The following is an 18,725-nucleotide window of genomic DNA, read 5'->3' as shown; positions in this document are numbered from 1 at the left end:
ATATGTATATATATTTGTACGTATTTATTACTTCATCTATTCACCTATTCTATTTATATAATATGAATATATTCACCCCCCCCGCACCTGTCTATATGTACATATATTTGTACGTATTTATTACTTCACCTATTCACCTATTCTATTTATATAATATAAATATATTCACCCCCCCGCACCTGTCTATATGTATATATATTTGTACGTATTTATTACTTCACCTATTCACCTATTCTATTTATATAATATAAATATATTCACCCCCCCGCACCTGTCTATATGTACATATATTTGTACGTATTTATTACTTCACCTACTCACCTATTCTATTTATATAATGTAAATATATTCACCCCCCCGCACCTGTCTATATGTATATATATTTGTACGTATTTATTACTTCACCTATTCACCTATTCTATTTATATAATAGAAATATATTCACCCCCCCGCACCTGTCTATATGTATATATATTTGTGCATATTTATTACTTCACCTACTCACCTATTATATTTATATAATATAAATATATTCACCCCCTCGCACCTGTCTATATGTATATATATTTGTACGTATTTATTACTTCACCTATTCACCTATTATATTTATATAATATAAGTATATTCACACACCCCCGCACCTGTCTATATGTATATATATTTGTACGTATTTATTACTTCACCTATTCACCTATTCTATTTATAAAATATAAATATATTCACCCCCCGCACCTGTATATATGTGTGTATATATATATATATATATATATATATATTTGTACGTATTTATTTTATTTGTACATATTTATTTTATTTTGTTAATATGTTTTGTTTTGTGTCTCCCCCTTCTAGACTGTGGGCCCACTGCTGGGTCGGGACCATCTCTAGATGTTGTCGACTTGGACTTCCCAAGTGCTTAGTACAGTGCTCTGCACACAGTAAGCGCTCAATAAATACGATTGAATGAATGAGTGAATTTATTGAGGGCTTACTGTGTGCAGAGCACTGGACTAAGCGCTTGGGAAGGACAAGTTGGATGGCATTTGTTAAGCGCTTACTATGCGCCAAGGACTGTTCTCCTCTCCTCCCTATCCCCCCCCGCCCCGTCCATTCATCCATTCAGTCGTATTGATTGAGCGCTCCCTGTGTGCAGAGCACTGTGCTAAGTGCTTGGGAAGGGCAAGTCGGCACCAGAGACAGTCCCTACTTCATTCATCCATTCAGTCGTATTGATTGAGCGCTCCCTGTGTGCAGAGCACTGTGCTAAGCGCTTGGGAAGGACAAGTCGGCACCAGAGACATCCCCTACTTCATTCATTCATCCACTCAGTCATATTGATTGAGCGCTCCCTGTGTGCAGAGCACTGTGCTAAGCGCTTGGGAAGGACAAGTCACCAGAGACAGTCCCTACTTCATTCATTCATTCATTCAGTCGTATTGATTGAGCGCTGTCTGTGCAGAGCACTATGCTAAACGCTTGGGAAGGACAAGTCGGCACCAGCGATGGTCCCTACTTCATTCATTCATATATTATTCATTCAGTCATATTAATTGAGTGCTCCCTGTGTGCAGAGCACTGTGCTAAGCGCTTGGGAAGGACAAGTCGGCAGCAGAGACAGTCCCTACTTCATTCATTCATTCTTTCATCCATTCAGTCGTATTGATTGAGCACTGACTGTGTGCAGAGCACTGGACTAAGCACTTGGGAAGGACAAGTCGGCAACAGAGAGAGACGATCCCTACTTCATTCATTAATTCATCCATTCAGTCGTATTGATCGCTGACTGTGTGCAGAGCCCTGGACTAAGCGCTTGGGAAGGACAGTTCAGCACCAGGTGCAGTCCCTACTTCATTCATTCATTCATTCATTCATTCATTCATTCATCCATTCAGTCGTATTGATTGAGCGCTGACTGTGTGCACAGCACTGCGCTAAGAGCTTGGGAAGGACAGTTCGGGCACCAGAGACAGTCCCTACTTCATTCATTCATTCATTCATCCATTCATTCAGTTGTATTGATTGAGCGCTGACTGTGTGCAGAGCACTGGACTAAGCGCTTGGGAAGGACAAGTCGGCAACAGAGACAATCCCTACTTCATTCATTCATCTATTCAGTCACCTTGATTGAGCGCTGACTGTGTGCAGAGCACTGGACTAATGATGATGATGGTATTTGTTAAGTGCTCACCATAATAATGATTGTATTTATTATGCGCTTACTATGTGCAAAGCACTGTTCTAAGCACTGGGGAGGTTACAAGGTGATCAGGTTGTCCCACGGGGGGCTCACAGTCTTCGTCCCTATTTTACAGATGAGGTCACTGAGGCCCAGAGAAGTTAAGTGACTTGCACAGAGTCACCCAGCAGAAAATTGGCGGAGCCGGGATTTGAACCCACAACCTCTGACTGCAAAGCCCGTGCTCTTTCCATTGAGCCACGCTGCTTCTCTATGTGCCAAGCACTGTTCTAAGCGCTAGGGGTAGATACAAGGTCATCAGGTAGTCCCAGGAGGGGCTCACAGTCCTAATCCCCATTTGACAGATGAGGGAACTGAGGCCCAGAGACGTGAAATGACTTGCCCAAAGTCACCCAGCTGACAAGTGGCGGGGTGGGATTAGAACCCACGACCTCTGACTCCCAAGCCCGGGCTCTTTCCACTGAGCCACGCTGCTTCTGCTACTTAGTAGCCATGCTACTAAGCGCTTGGGAGGTACAAGTCGGCAATAGATAGAGACAGTCCCTACTTCATTCATTCATTCATTCATCCATCCATCCATTCAATCGTATTTATTGAGCGCTTACTGTGTGCAGAGCACTGGACTAAGCGCTTGGGAGGTACAAGTCGGCAACAGATAGAGACAATCCCTACTTCATTCATTCATTCATTCATTCATCCATTCAATCGTATTTATTGAGCGCTTACTGTGTGCAGAGCACTGGACTAAGCGCTTGGGAAGTACAAGTCGGCACCAGATAGAGATGGTCCCTACCCAACAACTGGCTCACAAGCTAGACGCCCTCCCCCCTTCCCCTCCCCACAGCACTTGTGTATATTTGTACAGATTTACTACTCTATTTTATTTGTCCATATTTACTCTATTTTATTAATGATATGTATATAGCTATAATTCTGTTTATTCTGATGTTATTGACACCTGTCTACTTCATCATCATCATCATCAATCGTATTTATTGAGCGCTTACTATGTGCAGAGCACTGTACTAAGCGCTTGGGAAGTACAAATTGGCAACATCTAGAGACAGTCCGTACCCAACAGTGGGCTCACAGTCTAAAAGGGGGAGACAGAGAACAAAACCAAACATACTAACAAAATAAAATAAATAGAATAGATATGTACAAATAAAATAAATAAATAGAGTAATAAATATGTACAAACATATATACAGGACATATATACATATATACAGGACATATATACATATATCTACTTGTTTTGTTGCCTGTCTCCCCCTTCTAGACTGGGAGCCTGTTATTGGGTAGGGACCGTCTCTCTATGTTGCTGATTTGTGCCTCCCAGGCGCTTAGACTGTGAGCCCGCTGTTGGGAAGGGACCATCTCTATATGTTGCCAACTTGTACTTCCCAAGCGCTTGGTACAGTGCTCTGCACACAGTAAGCGCTCAATGAATACGATTGATTGATTGATTAGTACAGTGCGCTGTGCACCCAGTAAGCGCTCAATAAAAACGATTGAATGAATGAATGTCGTATGTCTCCCCCTTCTAGTCTGTGAGCCCGTTGTTGGGTAGGGGAATTGTACTTTCCTAGCGCTCAGTACAGTGCTCTGCACACAGTAAGCGCTCAGTAAATATGATTGAATGAATGAATAATGATGGCATTTGTTAAGCGCTTACTATGTGCCAAGCACTTTCCTAAGCACTGGGGAGGATACAAGGTGATCGGATTGTCCCACGGGGGGCTCACAGTCTTTATCCCCATTTTACAGATGAGGGAACTGAGGCCCAGTGAAGTGACTTGCCCAAAGTCACTGACAAGTGGCGGGGCCGGGATTTGAACTCATGTTGTCTGTTTCCCCCCCTTCTAGCCTGTGAGCCCGTTGTTGGGTAGGGACCGTCTCTGTCTGGTGCCTAATTGTACTTTCCCTACTTTCCCAAGCGCTTAGTCCAGTGCCCCGCACAGTCAGCGCCCAGCAGCGTGGCTCAGTGGAAAGAGTGCGGCCTTGGGAGTCAGAGGTCACGGGTTCTAATCCCTGCTCTGCCACTCATCAGCTGTGTGACTTCGGGCAAGTCACTTCACTTCTCTGGGCCTCTGTTACCTCATCTGTGTAAAATGGGGATGAAGACTGTGAGCCCCATGTGGGACAACCTGATTACCAGTGCTGAGAACAGAAGCGCTTAACAAATACCAATCAATCAATCAATCAATCGCATTTATTGAGCGCTTACTGTGTGCAGAGCACTGTACTAAGCGCTTGGGAAGTACAAGTTGGCAACATATAGAGACAGTCCCTACCCAGCAGTGGGCTCACAGTCTAAAAGGGGGAGACAGAGAACAAAACCAAACATACTAACAAAATAAAATAAATAGAATAGATATGTACAAGTTAAATAAATAGAGTAATCATCATCAATCGTATTTATTGAGCGCTTACTGTGTGCAGAGCACTGTACTAAGCGCTTGGAAAGTACAAGTTGGCAACATATAGAGACAGTCCCTACCCAGCAGTGGGCTCACAGTCTAAAAGGGGGAGACAGAGAACAAAACCAAACTTACTAACAAAATAAAATAAATAGAATAGATATGTGCAAGTTAAATAAATAAGTAAGTAGAGTAATCATCATCAATCGTATTTATTGAGTGCTTACGGTGTGCAGAGCACTGTACTAAGCGCTTGGGAAGTACAAGTTGGCAACATATAGGGACAGTCCCTACCCAACAGTGGGCTCACAGTCTAAAAGGGGGGAGACAGAGAACAAAACCAAACTTACTAACAAAATAAAATAAATAGAATAGATATGTACAAGTAAAATAAATAAGTAGAGTAATGAATATGTACAAACATATATCCAGGTGCTGTGCGGAAGGGAAGGAGGTAAGATGGGGGGATGGAGAGGGGGACGAGAGGGAGGAAGGGGCTCAGTCTGGGAAATACCAAAATTATTGCGATTGATTGAATGAATATGATTTAATGATTGAATGAATAAATACATGAATAGGATGGAATAAATGAATGTCTCAGGGGGCATCTGCTGGTGGCGCCTGGTGACGGCCGGCTCACCTCAGTCGGGCCGGGGTTGCCATCGCAACGCGGTGGCCCGGGGAGGCTGAGGTAACGGTTGACCAGAGGAATCTTCTTAATTGTCGCAGCATACTCTCCTTAGCGCTTAACGCAGTGCTTGGCACACCGTCAGCGCTCAAGAAACGCCATCCGATGAATGGTTGAACGGAAGGTGGAGGAAAGGGGGCAAGGACAGCGGAGGACTCTGGGAAGGGATTTCAGGGGCCTGCTCAGGCAGCCTTGCCCAGTCTTTGAGAAATAAGGATAATAATAATAATAATGATAATGATGATGGCATTTGTTAAGCGCTTACTAGGTGCCAAGCACTGTTCTAAGCACCGGGGAGGATACAAGATGATCAGGTTGTCCCACGTGGGGCTCACAGTCTTCATCCCCCTTTTACAGATGAGGTAAGAGGCGCAGAGAATAATAATAATAATAATGATGGCATTTGTTAAGCTCTTACTATGTGCCAAGCACTGTTCTAAGCACCGGGAAGGATACAAGATGATCAGGTTGTCTCACGTGGGGCTCACAGCCTTCATCCCTATTTTCCAGATGAGGTAACTGAGGCAAAGAGAAGTCAAGTGCCGTGCCCAGGGTCACACAGCTGACAAGCGGCAGAGCCGGGATTAGAACCCATGACCTCCGACTCCCAAGCCCGGGCTCTTTCCACTGAGCCACACTGCTTCTCTATAATGATGGTTTTTGTTGAGCGCTTACTATGTGCCAAGCACTGTTCTAAGCACTGGGGAAGATGCAAGGTAATCAGATGGTCCCACGTCGGGCTCACAGTCTTAATCCCCATTTAAATAATAATAATAATAATAATAATAATGTTGGTATTTGTTAAGCACTTACTATGTGCCAAGCACTGTTCTAAGTACTGGGGTAGATACTAGGTAAGCAGGTTGTCCCAATCAATCAATCATCAATCAATGGTATTTATTGAGCACTTACTGTGTGCAGAGCACTGTACTAAGCTCTTGGGAAGTACAAGTTGGCAACATATAGAGACGGTCCTGACTCAACAGTGGGTAGGGAAGTCCCAGACTTCCCCGTTTTATAGATGAGGTAACTGAGGCACAGAGAAGCAAAGTGACTTGCCCAAAGTCACACAGCTGACAATTGGCAGAGCCGGGATTAGAACCCACGACCTCTGACTCCCAAGCTCGGGCTCTTTCCAAAGGATGCATCCTATTCTCCCGAACGCTAGTACAGCGCTCTCTGCACAGACTAAGCGCACAATATGTACCATCAATAGATTGATTGATTGATTGTTGCCCCCGACCCACCCAATCTCCTCTGGCAGATGACGGGCGTGATGGTGCAATGCCTTTCAGCCTCCCCCAGGGATCCGGAATGGGACCATCAATCCATCAATCAATCAATCAATCGTATTTATTGAGCGCTTACTGTGTGCAGAGCACTGTACTAAGCACTTGGGAAGTACAAGTTGGCAACATCTAGAGACGGTCCCTACCCAACAGTGGGCTCACAGTCTAAAAGGGGGAGACAGAGAACAAAACCAAACATACTGACAAAATAAAATAAATAGAATAGATATGTATAAGTAAAATAAGTAGAGTAATAAATATGTACAAACATATATACATATAACAAAACATATTAACAAAATAAAAGAATAAATATGTACAAATAGTGTAATAAATACGTACAAACATATATACAGGTGGTGAGGGGAAGGAGGTAATCGATCAATCAATCAATCATTTATTGAGCGCTTACTGTGTGCAGAGCACTGTACTAAGCGCTTGGGAAGCACAAGTTGGCAACATCTAGAGACGGTCCCTACCCTAAATATGTACAAACATACATATAACAAAACATATTAACAAAATAAAATAGAATAAATATGTACCAATAAAATAGAGTAATAAATACATACAAGCATGTACACAGGTGGTGAGGGGAAGGAGGTAATCGATCAATCAATCAATCAATCATATTTATTGAGCGCTTACTGTGTGCAGAGCACTGTACTAAGCGCTTGGGAAGTCCAAGTTGGCAACATCTAGAGACGGTCCCTACCCAACAGCGGGCTCACAGTCTAGAAGGGGGAGACAGACAACAAAACCAAACATACTAACAAAATAAAAGAAATAGAATAGATATGTACGAGTAAAATAAATAAATAAATAGAGTAATAAATATGTACAAACATATATACATATAACAAAACATATTAACAAAATAAAATAGAGTAGATATGTACAAGTAAAATAGAGTAATAAATATGTACAAACATATATACATATAACAAGACAAAACATATTAACAAAATAAAATAGAATAAATATGTACAAATAAAATAGAGTAATAAATACGTACAAACATATATACAGGTGGTGAGGGGAAGGAGGTAATCAATCAATCAGTCGTATTTATTGAGTGCTTACTGTGTGCAGAGCACTGTTATAGAGTGCTTAGTAAGTGTAGAGCACTGTGCTAAGCACCCGGGAGAGTTCAGTACTTGCCTGCTGTGTGGCCTTGGGCAAGTCATTTCACTCCTCTGGGCCACGGTGACCTCACCTGTGAAATGAAGATTAAGACTGGGAGCCCCATGTGGGACAGGGACCGTGTCCAACCCGATTTGTTTGTGTCCACCCCAGTGCCTGGCACATAGTAGGCGCTTAACAAATACCGTAATAATAATCACTATTATTACAATTATTATTTGTGGCCCTACTGAGAGCTCATCTCCTCCAGGAGGCCTTCCCAGACTGAGCCCCTGCCTTCCTCTCCCCCTCGTCCCCCCTCCATCCCCCGCATCTTACCTCCTTCCCTTCCCCACAGCACCTGTATATATGTATATATGTTTGTACATATTTATTACTCTATTTATTTTACTTGTACCTATCTATTCTATTTATTTTATTTTGTTAGTATGTTTGGTTTTTGTTCTCTGTCTCCCCCTTCTAGACTGTGAGCCCACTGTTGGGTAGGGACTGTCTCTATATGTTGCCAGCTTGTACTTCCCAAGCGCTTAGTACAGTGCTCTGCACACAGTAAGCGCTCAATAAATACGATTGATTGATTGATTACAACAGAATTATAGGGCACATGCCCCGCCCATAACATGTTTAAAGTCTAGAGGAGCCTCGCCTTCCTTGTTGGACCCCTATTCTTAAGGAGCGGTGTGGTGAGGGTGGCCCCAAATAGTGGGGTGACACTTGGGGCCCCAGCGCTTACAACAGTGCTTGACACATAGTAAGCACTTAACAAGAGCCTGAGCCCACTGTTGGGTAGGGACCGTCTCGATATGTTGCCAACTTGTACTTCCCAAGCGCTTAGTACAGTGCTTTGCACACAGTAAGCGCTCAATAAATACGATTGAATGAATGAATGAATCATTATTATTATTAAGAAACAGCCCCTTAGGTGGCAGGAAGGCGGGGTACCTATTTATTTTATTTTGTTAGTATGTTTGGTTTTGTCTCCCCCTTTTAGACTGTGAGCCCACTGTTGGGTAGGGACTGTCTCTATATGTTGCCAATTTGTACTTCCCAAGCGCTTAGTACAGTGCTCTGCACACAGTAAGCGCTCAATAAATACGATTGATGATGATGATGATGATGGACACAGTTGTTGGGTAGGGATTATCTCTATTTGTTGCTGAATTGTACTTTCCAAGCGCTCAGTACAGTGCTCTGTACACTGTAAGCGCTCAATAAATAAATAATAAATGATAAAGCTCTCTGCACAGGTGCCTTATGCAGAGACCTGCGTGGTTACAGTGTAACCAGAAAGGAAAGTAGTAGGAAAAGGGGAGGGAAAAAAGGTCCTTGTATAACTTGCCCCTTTTGTGTTGGTCGCATACAAAATGTGTAATTATCCACCCCAGATGCAGTGAGAAACTGTAAAAAGACGGTAAGCAGAAAAAGGGTACATTGTGGCAAGATGCCTTTATGTTTTCTGATTTAAAGGGGTGAGGTTCTTCACCAGAGTCTGGCCATTTCCATGAAATGGGAGCTTGGGTCAGGAAGCACAGAGGAATTCTTGTAGACGGGGTTTAGTGGGAGAGCATTCAGAGAACTGGAAGGGATCTTGAGAGACTAGAGCTCAAAAGCGTAGAAAGATGATTTTTCACTACGAACTTCTGGTTAGTGGAGGAATAGGAGGCCCTGTGGGCAGTTAGCGAGAATCAGGGATCTGGGATTCCCTGGGATTCCCTGGGAATCAGGAATGTCAAGGTCCAATTTTGTCTTTTGTTAGTGTGACCTTTAGAAACTCCATTCTCTCATAATAATAATAATAATAATGGCATTTATTAAGTGCTTACTGTGTGCAAAGCACTGTTCTAAGCGCCGGGGAGGTTACAAGGTGATCAGGTTGTCCCACGGGGGGCTCACAGTCTTCACCCCCATTTTCCAGATGAGGGAACTGAGGCCCAGAGAAGTGACTTGCCCAAAGTCACACAGCTGACAATTGGCGGAGCCGGGATTCGAACCCTTGACCTCCGACTCCAAAGCCCGGGCTCTTTCCAGTGAGCCACGCTGCTTCTCCAGTCTGTTATCTGTCTTGCCATTGGGTGCAAACGGTATTTTGGAGCGTTTGGAGCAAACAGTTGTGCGGATTAATGAGATGTTAGATGCAGATTTAATATATATAAGAAAAAATGGGGCCTTAAAACATTATCGTGACACACAGCTTTTAAACAATTTAAAATAGTTTTAAATCCCCCTGCGAAATTCATTCAATTCAATCGTATTTATTGAGCGCTTACTGTGTGCAGAGCACTGTAGAAATATTGGGCTTTTTAATATTCAAAAGTTTTATTACAAAGTGCAGCTAATATATTGTAGAATTAATATTTCAATCAATAGTTTTGAGCGCTTACTATGTGCAGGACACCAAGCTAAGCACCTGGGAGAGTACATTTTCTCTGCGTGTGGTAAAATCCAGTCATATCGGTTTGAACAAAACTATCCCTGATTCTGCAATCCCCTATTTTAAGCTAGAGAATTTCGGGGGATTGAAAGATTTTGTTCATCGTCATTTTGAAATTTTAGCATGGGTTCATTTTTCACACAGGTTGGTTAACACAACCGTGTGTAATTCAAACTATCAATATCTAGGCCCTCATAGATTGGTAATGAGGTTTTAGGGTAGTGAAAATGGCTCTGTGAAGTGAGGTTTTAGGGTGGTGAAAATGGCTCTGTGAAATTAAAACCACCTGTGAAAATTGTGTTTACAAATAAAGGAAGATCTATTATGCTGAAGACCGCCGGTGAAAATTGTGTTTACAAATACAGGAAGATCTATTACGCCGAAGTCAAAGCCCCCACCAATTGCAGAAGGGGCCTGGCGTGAGATTCACCGTCGAAGAATGAAATTGACCATTTGTTTTTTGTATCTTGGAGGGAAAATACTGTAAAGGAATTAATAATAATAATAATGATGGCACTTATTAAGCGCTTACTATGTGCAAAGCACTGTTCTAAGCGCTGGGGAGGTTACAAGGTGAACAGGTTGTCCCACGGTGGGGGCTCACAGTCTTCACCCCCATTTTACAGATGAGGGAACTGAGGCCCAGAGAAGTGAAGTGACTTGCCCAAAGTCACACAGCTGACATTCGGCGGAGCCGGGATTACATTAATATAGTGCTGCTGAATGAAAGCCAGTTGTGCCCTACCCTAAGACAAGTAGCTTTTTATCCTTTAGGTGTGGCCCGCTCGAAATAACTCCGCAGCACTGAGATAAAATGAGGGAAAATTTACAATCTGCTCTCTAGAACAATGGTGACAACACTAGGAAACAAAAAGGAGAAGTGTTAAAATAATGGTATATTATTTTACCTTAGGTAGTTTGACAGTAACAAGTAATTTTTAGATGATTGTTACTGTCCACAGAAACATTTCCTCCACACTGTCAATCGAGGGAATTAAGTGCTTAATGTGATCAGAGCACTGTACTAAGTACAAGAGTTGATGAAGGGAGATGAAGAGTAAGAAGCCTACCTAGAGAAGCGCTTAGTACAGTGCTCAAGCGCTTAGTACAGTGCTCTGCACATAGTAAGCGCTCAATAAATACGATTGATGATGATGATCAAACTATTACATCTGGATTTTTATTGTGCTAATTCGGAGCTCCTGTGTCAGGAAACTACCTAGTCTATAGATAGAGAAGCAGCGTGGCTCAGTGGAAAGAGCCTGGGTTGGGAGTCAGGGGTCGTGGGTTCAAATCCCAGCTCCGCCAATTGTCAGCTGTGTGACTTTGGGCAAGTCACTTCACTGCTCTGGGCCTCAGTTCCTTCATCTGTAAGATGGGGATTAAGACTGTGAGCCCCCCGTGGGACAACCTGATCACCTTGTATCCTCCCCAGCGCTAAGAACAGTGCCTTGCACATAGTAAGCGCTTAACAAATACCATCATTATTGTTATTATTATTGCCACATACTTTTGCGCTCTCCCCATTTTATGCTGAAGTTTTTCTCATCAATTGTATTTACTGAGCGCTTACCATAAGCAGAGCACTGTACTACAGAGTACAACACAACAATACAGCAGACACATTCCCTGCCTGTAAGGACTGTGAGCCCACTGTTGGGTAGGGACTGTCTCTATATGTTGCCAACTTGTACTTCCCAAGCGCTTAGTACAGTGCTCTGCACACAGTAAGCGCTCAATAAATACGATTGATTGATAAGGAGTGTACAGTCTAGAGGGAGCGATTTGGTTCTAAATTCCTTGTTTCATTACCTCACATTTAAAAGATATATATATATTTTTTACCTTTTACCAGTGGTCCTAACTTTGGGTGATACTTAGGAAGCTTAATAAATTGTCAGAACTGAGGTGCCATGGAGTCTAACGGAAATAGCTTAATAAATGCCTTCGTTATTATTATTATTAAATAGCAGGAATCTGGAAATTGAAGGGGAACTGCTACTAGGTCTTTGTGACCTTAAGCAAATAAATTAATCTCTTTGAGTGTTTCCTCATCAGAAAAATGGGACTAATAGTAGCTATCTCAGAGGGCTGTTGAGAAGACAGAATGAGATGTCATGTAAAAACGCTGTGGAATTTTTTAAATATTAATAATAATAATAATGGCATTTATTAAGCGCTTACTATGTGCAAAGCACTGTTTCTGAGTGCTGGCACTGTTCTAATATTCCCCTGTCTCCCCCTTTTAGACTGTGAGCCCACTGTTGGGTAGGGACTGTCTCTATATGTTGCCAATTTGTACTTCCCAAGTGCTTAGTACAGTGCTCTGCACATAGTAAGCGCTCAATAAATACGATTGATGATGATGATCGGGTCAAATGGTTATTTGCCCCTTATGGCTATTTGTAAGGCTTTGTGGATACAGACTTTCACACACGTTTGCAAAATCAGGTGAAGCAGTTGATGGCAATCTGCTTCTAAGTGGAGAGTGAAGGATATTCATTCATTCAATTGTATTTATTGAGCGCTTACCGTGTGCAGAGCACTGTACTAAGCGCTTGGGGAGTACAATCAATCAATCAATCGTATTTATTGAGCGCTTACTGTGTGCAGAGCACTGTACTGAGTGCTTGGGGAGTACAATCAATCAATCGTATTTATTGAGCGCTTACTGTGTGCAGAGCACTGTACTAAGCGCTTGGGGAGTACAAGTTGGCAACATATGGAGAGGTTATAAGGTTTTGGGGGTTTATAAGGGCAGTGGGAGGAGGGGCAAAGAAGGGTTAACCTGAATTTGGTTCATTTCTAGAACAGACCAAGAGTCCGATTGGAAGAATGGAAGATTGAAGCCTGATGCTTTGGGTTCATTTCTAGAACAGACCAAGAGTCCGATTGGAAGAATGAAGATTGAAGCCTGATGTTTTTTTTTTAATTAATTGACATGCAGTGTTGATTTCTTCTTTCTTGCTTTCAGCTGTGAAAGACCCCACAGCTGTGGAGAGAGCCAACCTGTTGAACATGGCAAAACTGAGTATCAAAGGACTGATCGAATCAGCTCTGAGTTTTGGCCGCACCTTAGATTCGGATTACCCGCCTTTGCAGCAGTTCTTCGTCGTCATGGAGCATTGCCTGAAACACGGTCTGAAAGGTGCCGTGCGAATTTTGTTTTCGTTAATTTTGGACTTGTTTGTCGTTGGGTCAGAAATCATCATCAATCGCATTTATTGAGCGCTTACTATGTGCAGAGCACTGTACCAAGCGCTTGGGAAGGACAAATTGGCAACATATAGAGACGGTCCCTACCCAACAGTGGGCTCACAGTCTAAAAGAAATGATTTTGAAATGCGAAGAGCGAATGTACGGTTGGAGAGCTGCTGCATTTCTTTTTAGAACGACAACTACTCGTGACTTGAGTACTTTATTAAACGATAGTAGCATTAATGCTCCTTATCTGCAGAGGTTTGGGAGGGAAGGGATCCTTTTTAGGATTCCTTTGGAATCCTTGAATTGTGGCTGCAGCCTCATTTTGAAGTCAGTATATTGCCAAGCCAGTTGAGTTCATTTTGCCCGGAGATGGTATTTAGAAATGAATGTAGACTGTATTCCAATAAACATAATAGGACAAGGAAAAACTCGGGGTAGAGCGTCTTTTGAGTAGTGGCGTTGGGTCAGAATGCAGCGTGGCGCAGTGGAAAGAGCTCGGGCTTTGGAGTCAGAGGTCATGGGTTCAAATCCCGGCTCCGCCAATTGTCATTTGGCATGTCGGCTTCACTTATCAATAGTATTTATTGAGCGCTTACTGTGTGCAGAGCACTGTACTAAGCGCTTGGGAAGTACAAGTTGGCAACATATAGAGACAGTCCCTACCCAACAGTGGGCTCCCAGTCTAGCCACTTCTCCGGCTAAAGAAGTCACTTCTCTGGGCCTCAGTTACCGCATCTGTAAAATGGGGATTAAGACCGTGAGCCCCCCCCCCCCATGGGACAACCTGATCACCTTGTAACCTCCCCAGCGCTTAGTACAGTGCTTTGCACATAGTAAGCACGTAATAAATGCCATCGTTACTATTCAGCGCTTAGAACAGTGCTTTGCACATAGTAAGCGCTTAACAAATACCGTTATTAATTAATTAATCAGCACTACATCAAAATAAAATCCTTAGGTAGCTTGACATTAAGAAGTCATTTTAGGCTATTGTTACCATCCACACTGTCAATCTGTGGAATTATTGAGTGTCTAGTGTGAGCAGAGCACTGTACTAAGTGCTTGGGAAAGTACAGTACAACAGAGTTGGCCAACATGTTCCCTGCCCACAGTGAGCTTAGAGGGTAGAGGGGAGACAACCATTATTATAAATACATAATTTATAATGTATAATTAAGGATATGTACATAAACGCCAAGGGATTGACGGTGGGAGGAATATCAAGTGCCCAAAGGTCACAGAGAAGCACCTAGTAAGTGCTTAGCAAATAAGATTGAATGAAATTGAGGCGCATATGTGGTAAATACTGGGGCAGATAAAAGGGGGAAGGGAATAGAGTTGTGGGCCTCAGATATCAACCCATGTGTGTGGGACCCACAAACTTTGAGAGAGGATTTTTTTTCTTTTGGAAGTATTTATTTATCAAGTGATAGTCTAGTCCTTAATAATAGTTAAGGTACTTGTTAAGCACTAAGCACTGTACTAAGCATTTCCAAGTATTAGGCACTTGGTAGCAAGCAAACCAGGAGAGGCACAGAGCAGAGGCTGCTCAGGGAGTCATGAGATCAACAGGACTGTAGTGGCTAGAACACAGGCCCGGGCACAGAAGGTTGTGGGTTCTAATCCCGGCTCTGCCACCGTCTGCTGTGTGACTTCGGGCGAGTCTCTGTGCCTCAGTTATCTCATCTGTAAAATGGGGATTAAGACTGTGAGCCCCATGTGGGACAGGGACTCTTGTCCAACCTGCTTTGCCTGTATCCACCTCAGCGCCTAGTACAGTGCCTGGCACACAGTAAGCACTTAACAATTACCAGAATTATTATTAACAGTTTGTACTAGAGAAGCAGCATGGCTCAGTGGAAAGAGCCCGGGCTTTGGAGTCAGAGGTCATGGGTTCAAATCCTAGTTCGGCCAATTGTTAGCTGCGTGACTTTGGGCAAGTCAGTTAACTTCTCTGTGCCTCAGTTACCTCATCCGTAAAATGGGGATTAAGACTGTGAGCCCCACATGGGACAAGCTGATCACCTTGTATCCTCCCCAGCTTTTAGAACAGTGCTTTGCATGTAGTAAGCGCTTAACAAATGCCTTCGTTATTATTATTACTATTGCTGCAGACTTTTTCAGTTCCAGGCACCCCCATCTTGACCAACAATTCCTGGGGTTTTTTTTGGCATTTATTAAGCGCTTACTATGTGCAAAGCACTGTTCTAAGTGCTGGGGAGGTTACAAGGTGATCAGGTTGTCCCATGGGGGGCTCACAGTCTTCATCCTCATTTTACAGATGAGGTAACTGAGGCACAGAGAAGTTAAGTGACTTGCTCGAAGTCACACAGCTGACAGGCGGCGGAACCGGGATTTGAACCCATGACTTCTGACTCCAAAGCCCAGGCTCTTTCCACTGAGCCACACTGCTTCTCCCTCCTACTTAGACGGCGAGTCCTACGTGAGACAGGGACTGTGTCCAACCTAGGTAACGTCTACCTACCCCAGTGCTTAGTACAGTGCTTGACACATAGTAAACACTTAACACCAGCGCTTAGAACAGTGCTTTGCACATAGTAAGCGCTTAACAAATACCATTATTATTAATTTTAATTTGAAGGGCCTGGATTCTAATCCTGCCTCCGCTTGTCTCGTGTGTGACCTTGGGCAAGTGATTTCACTTTCCTGGACCTCAGCTACCTCATCTGCAAAATGGGGATTAAGATCGTGTGTCCCATGGGGACACATAGACTGTGTCCAACCTGATTAGTTAGTATTTACCCCAATGCTTAGTACAGTGTTCGGCACATAGTAAGTACTTAATAAATAGGCACGTAGTACAGTGCTCTGCACACAGTAAGCGCTCAATAAATACGATTGAATAAATGAATACCATAATTATTATTAATCATATTATTATTGGACCAGTCCAAAATCAGATGGAAAGCCCTTAACCAGAGGGAAACCATCCCTGATGAATCAGAATTTTCTCTGTTCCAGAGGGAAGGGTGGCTCCATTTTGAGACAGTCCTTGGTAGAGACAAGCCGCCGACTTGTAATAATAATAATAATAATAATAATTGGCATTTGTTAAGCGCTTACTATGTGCAAAGCACTGTTCTAAGCGCTGGGGAGGATACAGGGTGATCAGGTTGTCCCCCCGTGGGGCTCACAGTCTTCATCCCCATTTTACAGATGAGGTAACTGAGGCTCAGAGAAGTTAAGTGACTTGCCCAAGATCACACAGCAGACATGTGGCGGAGCTGGGATTCGAACCCATGACCTCTGACTCCAAAGCCCGGGCTCTTTCCACTGAGCCACGCTGCTTCTCTACAGTGCTCTGCACACAGTAAGCGCTCAATAAATCCGATTGAATGAATGAATGACCTCTGAAAATAGAGAGGGACCCTTGATTGGGCTGTTCTGTCAGGGGCTGTTGCATTCATGGTGTTTGCGATGATAATAATAATAATAATAATAGCATTTATTAAGCGCTTACTATGTGCAAAGCACTGTTCTAAGCACTGGGGAGTTTACAAGGTGATCAGATTGCTCCACGGGGGGCTCACAGTCTTCATCCCCAGTTTACAGATGAGGGAACTGAGGCCCAGAGAAGTGAAGTGACTTGCCTCAAGTCACACAGCTGACAATTGGCAGAGCTGGGATTTGAACCCATGACCTCTGACTCCAAAGCTCATGCTCTTTCCACCGAACCACGCTGCGATGGACTCTGACCTTCCCGGAACCTTTCCAAGACCCATGCCTGGAGTAGAAAGGTTAACTGTAGCCCATTTTTCTCAGTATTGGGAAGCAGCGTGGCTCAGTGGAAAGAGCCTGGGCTTTGGAGCCAGAGGTCATGGGTTCAAATCCCGGCTCCGCCACTTGTCAACTGTGTGACTTTGGGCAAGTCACTTCACTTCTCTGGGCCTCAGTTCCCTCATCTGTAAAATGGGGAAGAAGACTGTGAGACCCCGTGGGACAACCTGATCACCTTGTAAACTCCCCAGCGCTTAGAACAGTGCTTTGCACATAGTAAGCGCTTAATAAACGCCATTATTATTATTATTATTATCTTGGGAAGCAACATGGCCTTCACGAGCCTGGGAGTCAGAAGGACCTGGGTTCTAATCCCAGCTCTGCCACTCGTCTGCTGTGTGACCTTGAGCAAGTCACTTCACTTCTCTGTGCCTCAGTTCCCTCATCTGTAAAATGGGGTTAAGACTGTGAGTCCCATGTGGGACACGGACTGTGTCCAATCTGATTAGCTTGTTTCTACCCCAGGGCTTAGAACAGTGCCTGGCATATAATAAATGCTTAATTCCAGTCTTTTTAAAAAAGGTGGACTAGCTTAGTCATAATGGGTCTAGGGGGGAGAGCCCAGAGCAACCAGTCATTTGTAAACTGGAGGCACACGGTTTCGTGGCCAGAAAAATCATGTCTGTAAGGTCTTAAACAGCCAACAGCTCTTCCAGAAAAAGAAATATGACAAAAAAGCTGCAAACTTGCCTTTCATTCACTTAAAAACAAGACAAACATTTCGGAGGTCGCACTTGTGCCTTTAAGGAGCATGTAGATTTGTGATTTGTTTCTCAAAGGAGTGCTATTTTGCCCCGCAGACATAGTCATTGTAAAACTAATGAGTTTAAAAATGGCAGTGGCATTCTTCCAAAGTCCAGTCCAGTATCAGAAAGGCTCTTTGGCAGAAAAGTTTGGGAAGCACATTGCTAGGTCACTAAACCATGGCTTAAATGAAGTTATCTCTAGCATCAAGATATCCCTTGGATTTAGCTTTTTGGATGCTAGGACTCCTATTTAAATTAACTTTTGAAAGCATTTCTTTGTCTAGAAGCTGAAGTACTTCAATTTTGACATCTCTAATTTTGTAATAGTTTTAAAATTTGAAGTCTTATCTGACATTTCGACTAGGCGATCCAAGGAAATAGGTGCCAAAAACAATTAAAAACATTAAAAAACCCACAAAAAACAGACTAAGCCCCCCTTTCCTCCGCTCGCCCCAACACCCCAACTTGCTCCATTTGCTCTACCCCCCTCCCCGCCCCACAGCACTTGTGTATATATGTACATATCTATAATTCTAATTATTTACATTAATGCCTGTTTACTTGTTTTGATGTGTATATATCTGTAATTATATTTATATTGATGCCTGTTTACTCGTTTTGATGTCTCTCTCCCCCTTCTAGACTGTAAGCCTGTTGTACGTAGGGATTGTCTCTCTTTTGCTGAATTTTACTTTCCAAGCGCTTAATGCAGTGCTCTGCACACAGTAAACGCTCAATAAATATGATTGAATGAAGCTTGAAAAATCTAAGTAGAGGTCTCTGTCAGATGAAATATTCTGTGTTGA

General features: G+C 43.2%; 1 protein-coding gene across 4 annotated transcripts in view; it reads left to right on the top strand.

Annotated features, from left to right (window-relative positions):
- Window positions 1–18,725, top strand: part of RUFY2 (RUN and FYVE domain containing 2) — a 74,706-nt gene that overhangs the window by 7,325 nt on the left and 48,656 nt on the right. For all 4 annotated transcript variants that reach the window (XR_005449813.1, XM_038743642.1, XM_038743641.1 and 1 more), the window contains exon 2: window positions 13,146–13,319. Coding sequence is in view for 3 of the 4 variants with exons in the window: in XM_038743642.1 (XP_038599570.1) it covers window positions 13,146–13,319 (174 nt within the window). In the remaining variant the exon portion in view is untranslated. The remainder of the gene's footprint in view (window positions 1–13,145; window positions 13,320–18,725) is intronic.

The sequence above is a fragment of the Tachyglossus aculeatus genome, chromosome 3, assembly GCF_015852505.1.
Source record: "Tachyglossus aculeatus isolate mTacAcu1 chromosome 3, mTacAcu1.pri, whole genome shotgun sequence".
In the NCBI taxonomy this organism is placed as follows: Eukaryota; Metazoa; Chordata; class Mammalia; order Monotremata; family Tachyglossidae; genus Tachyglossus; species Tachyglossus aculeatus.
This window is presented reverse-complemented; position numbering and strand designations above follow the sequence as displayed.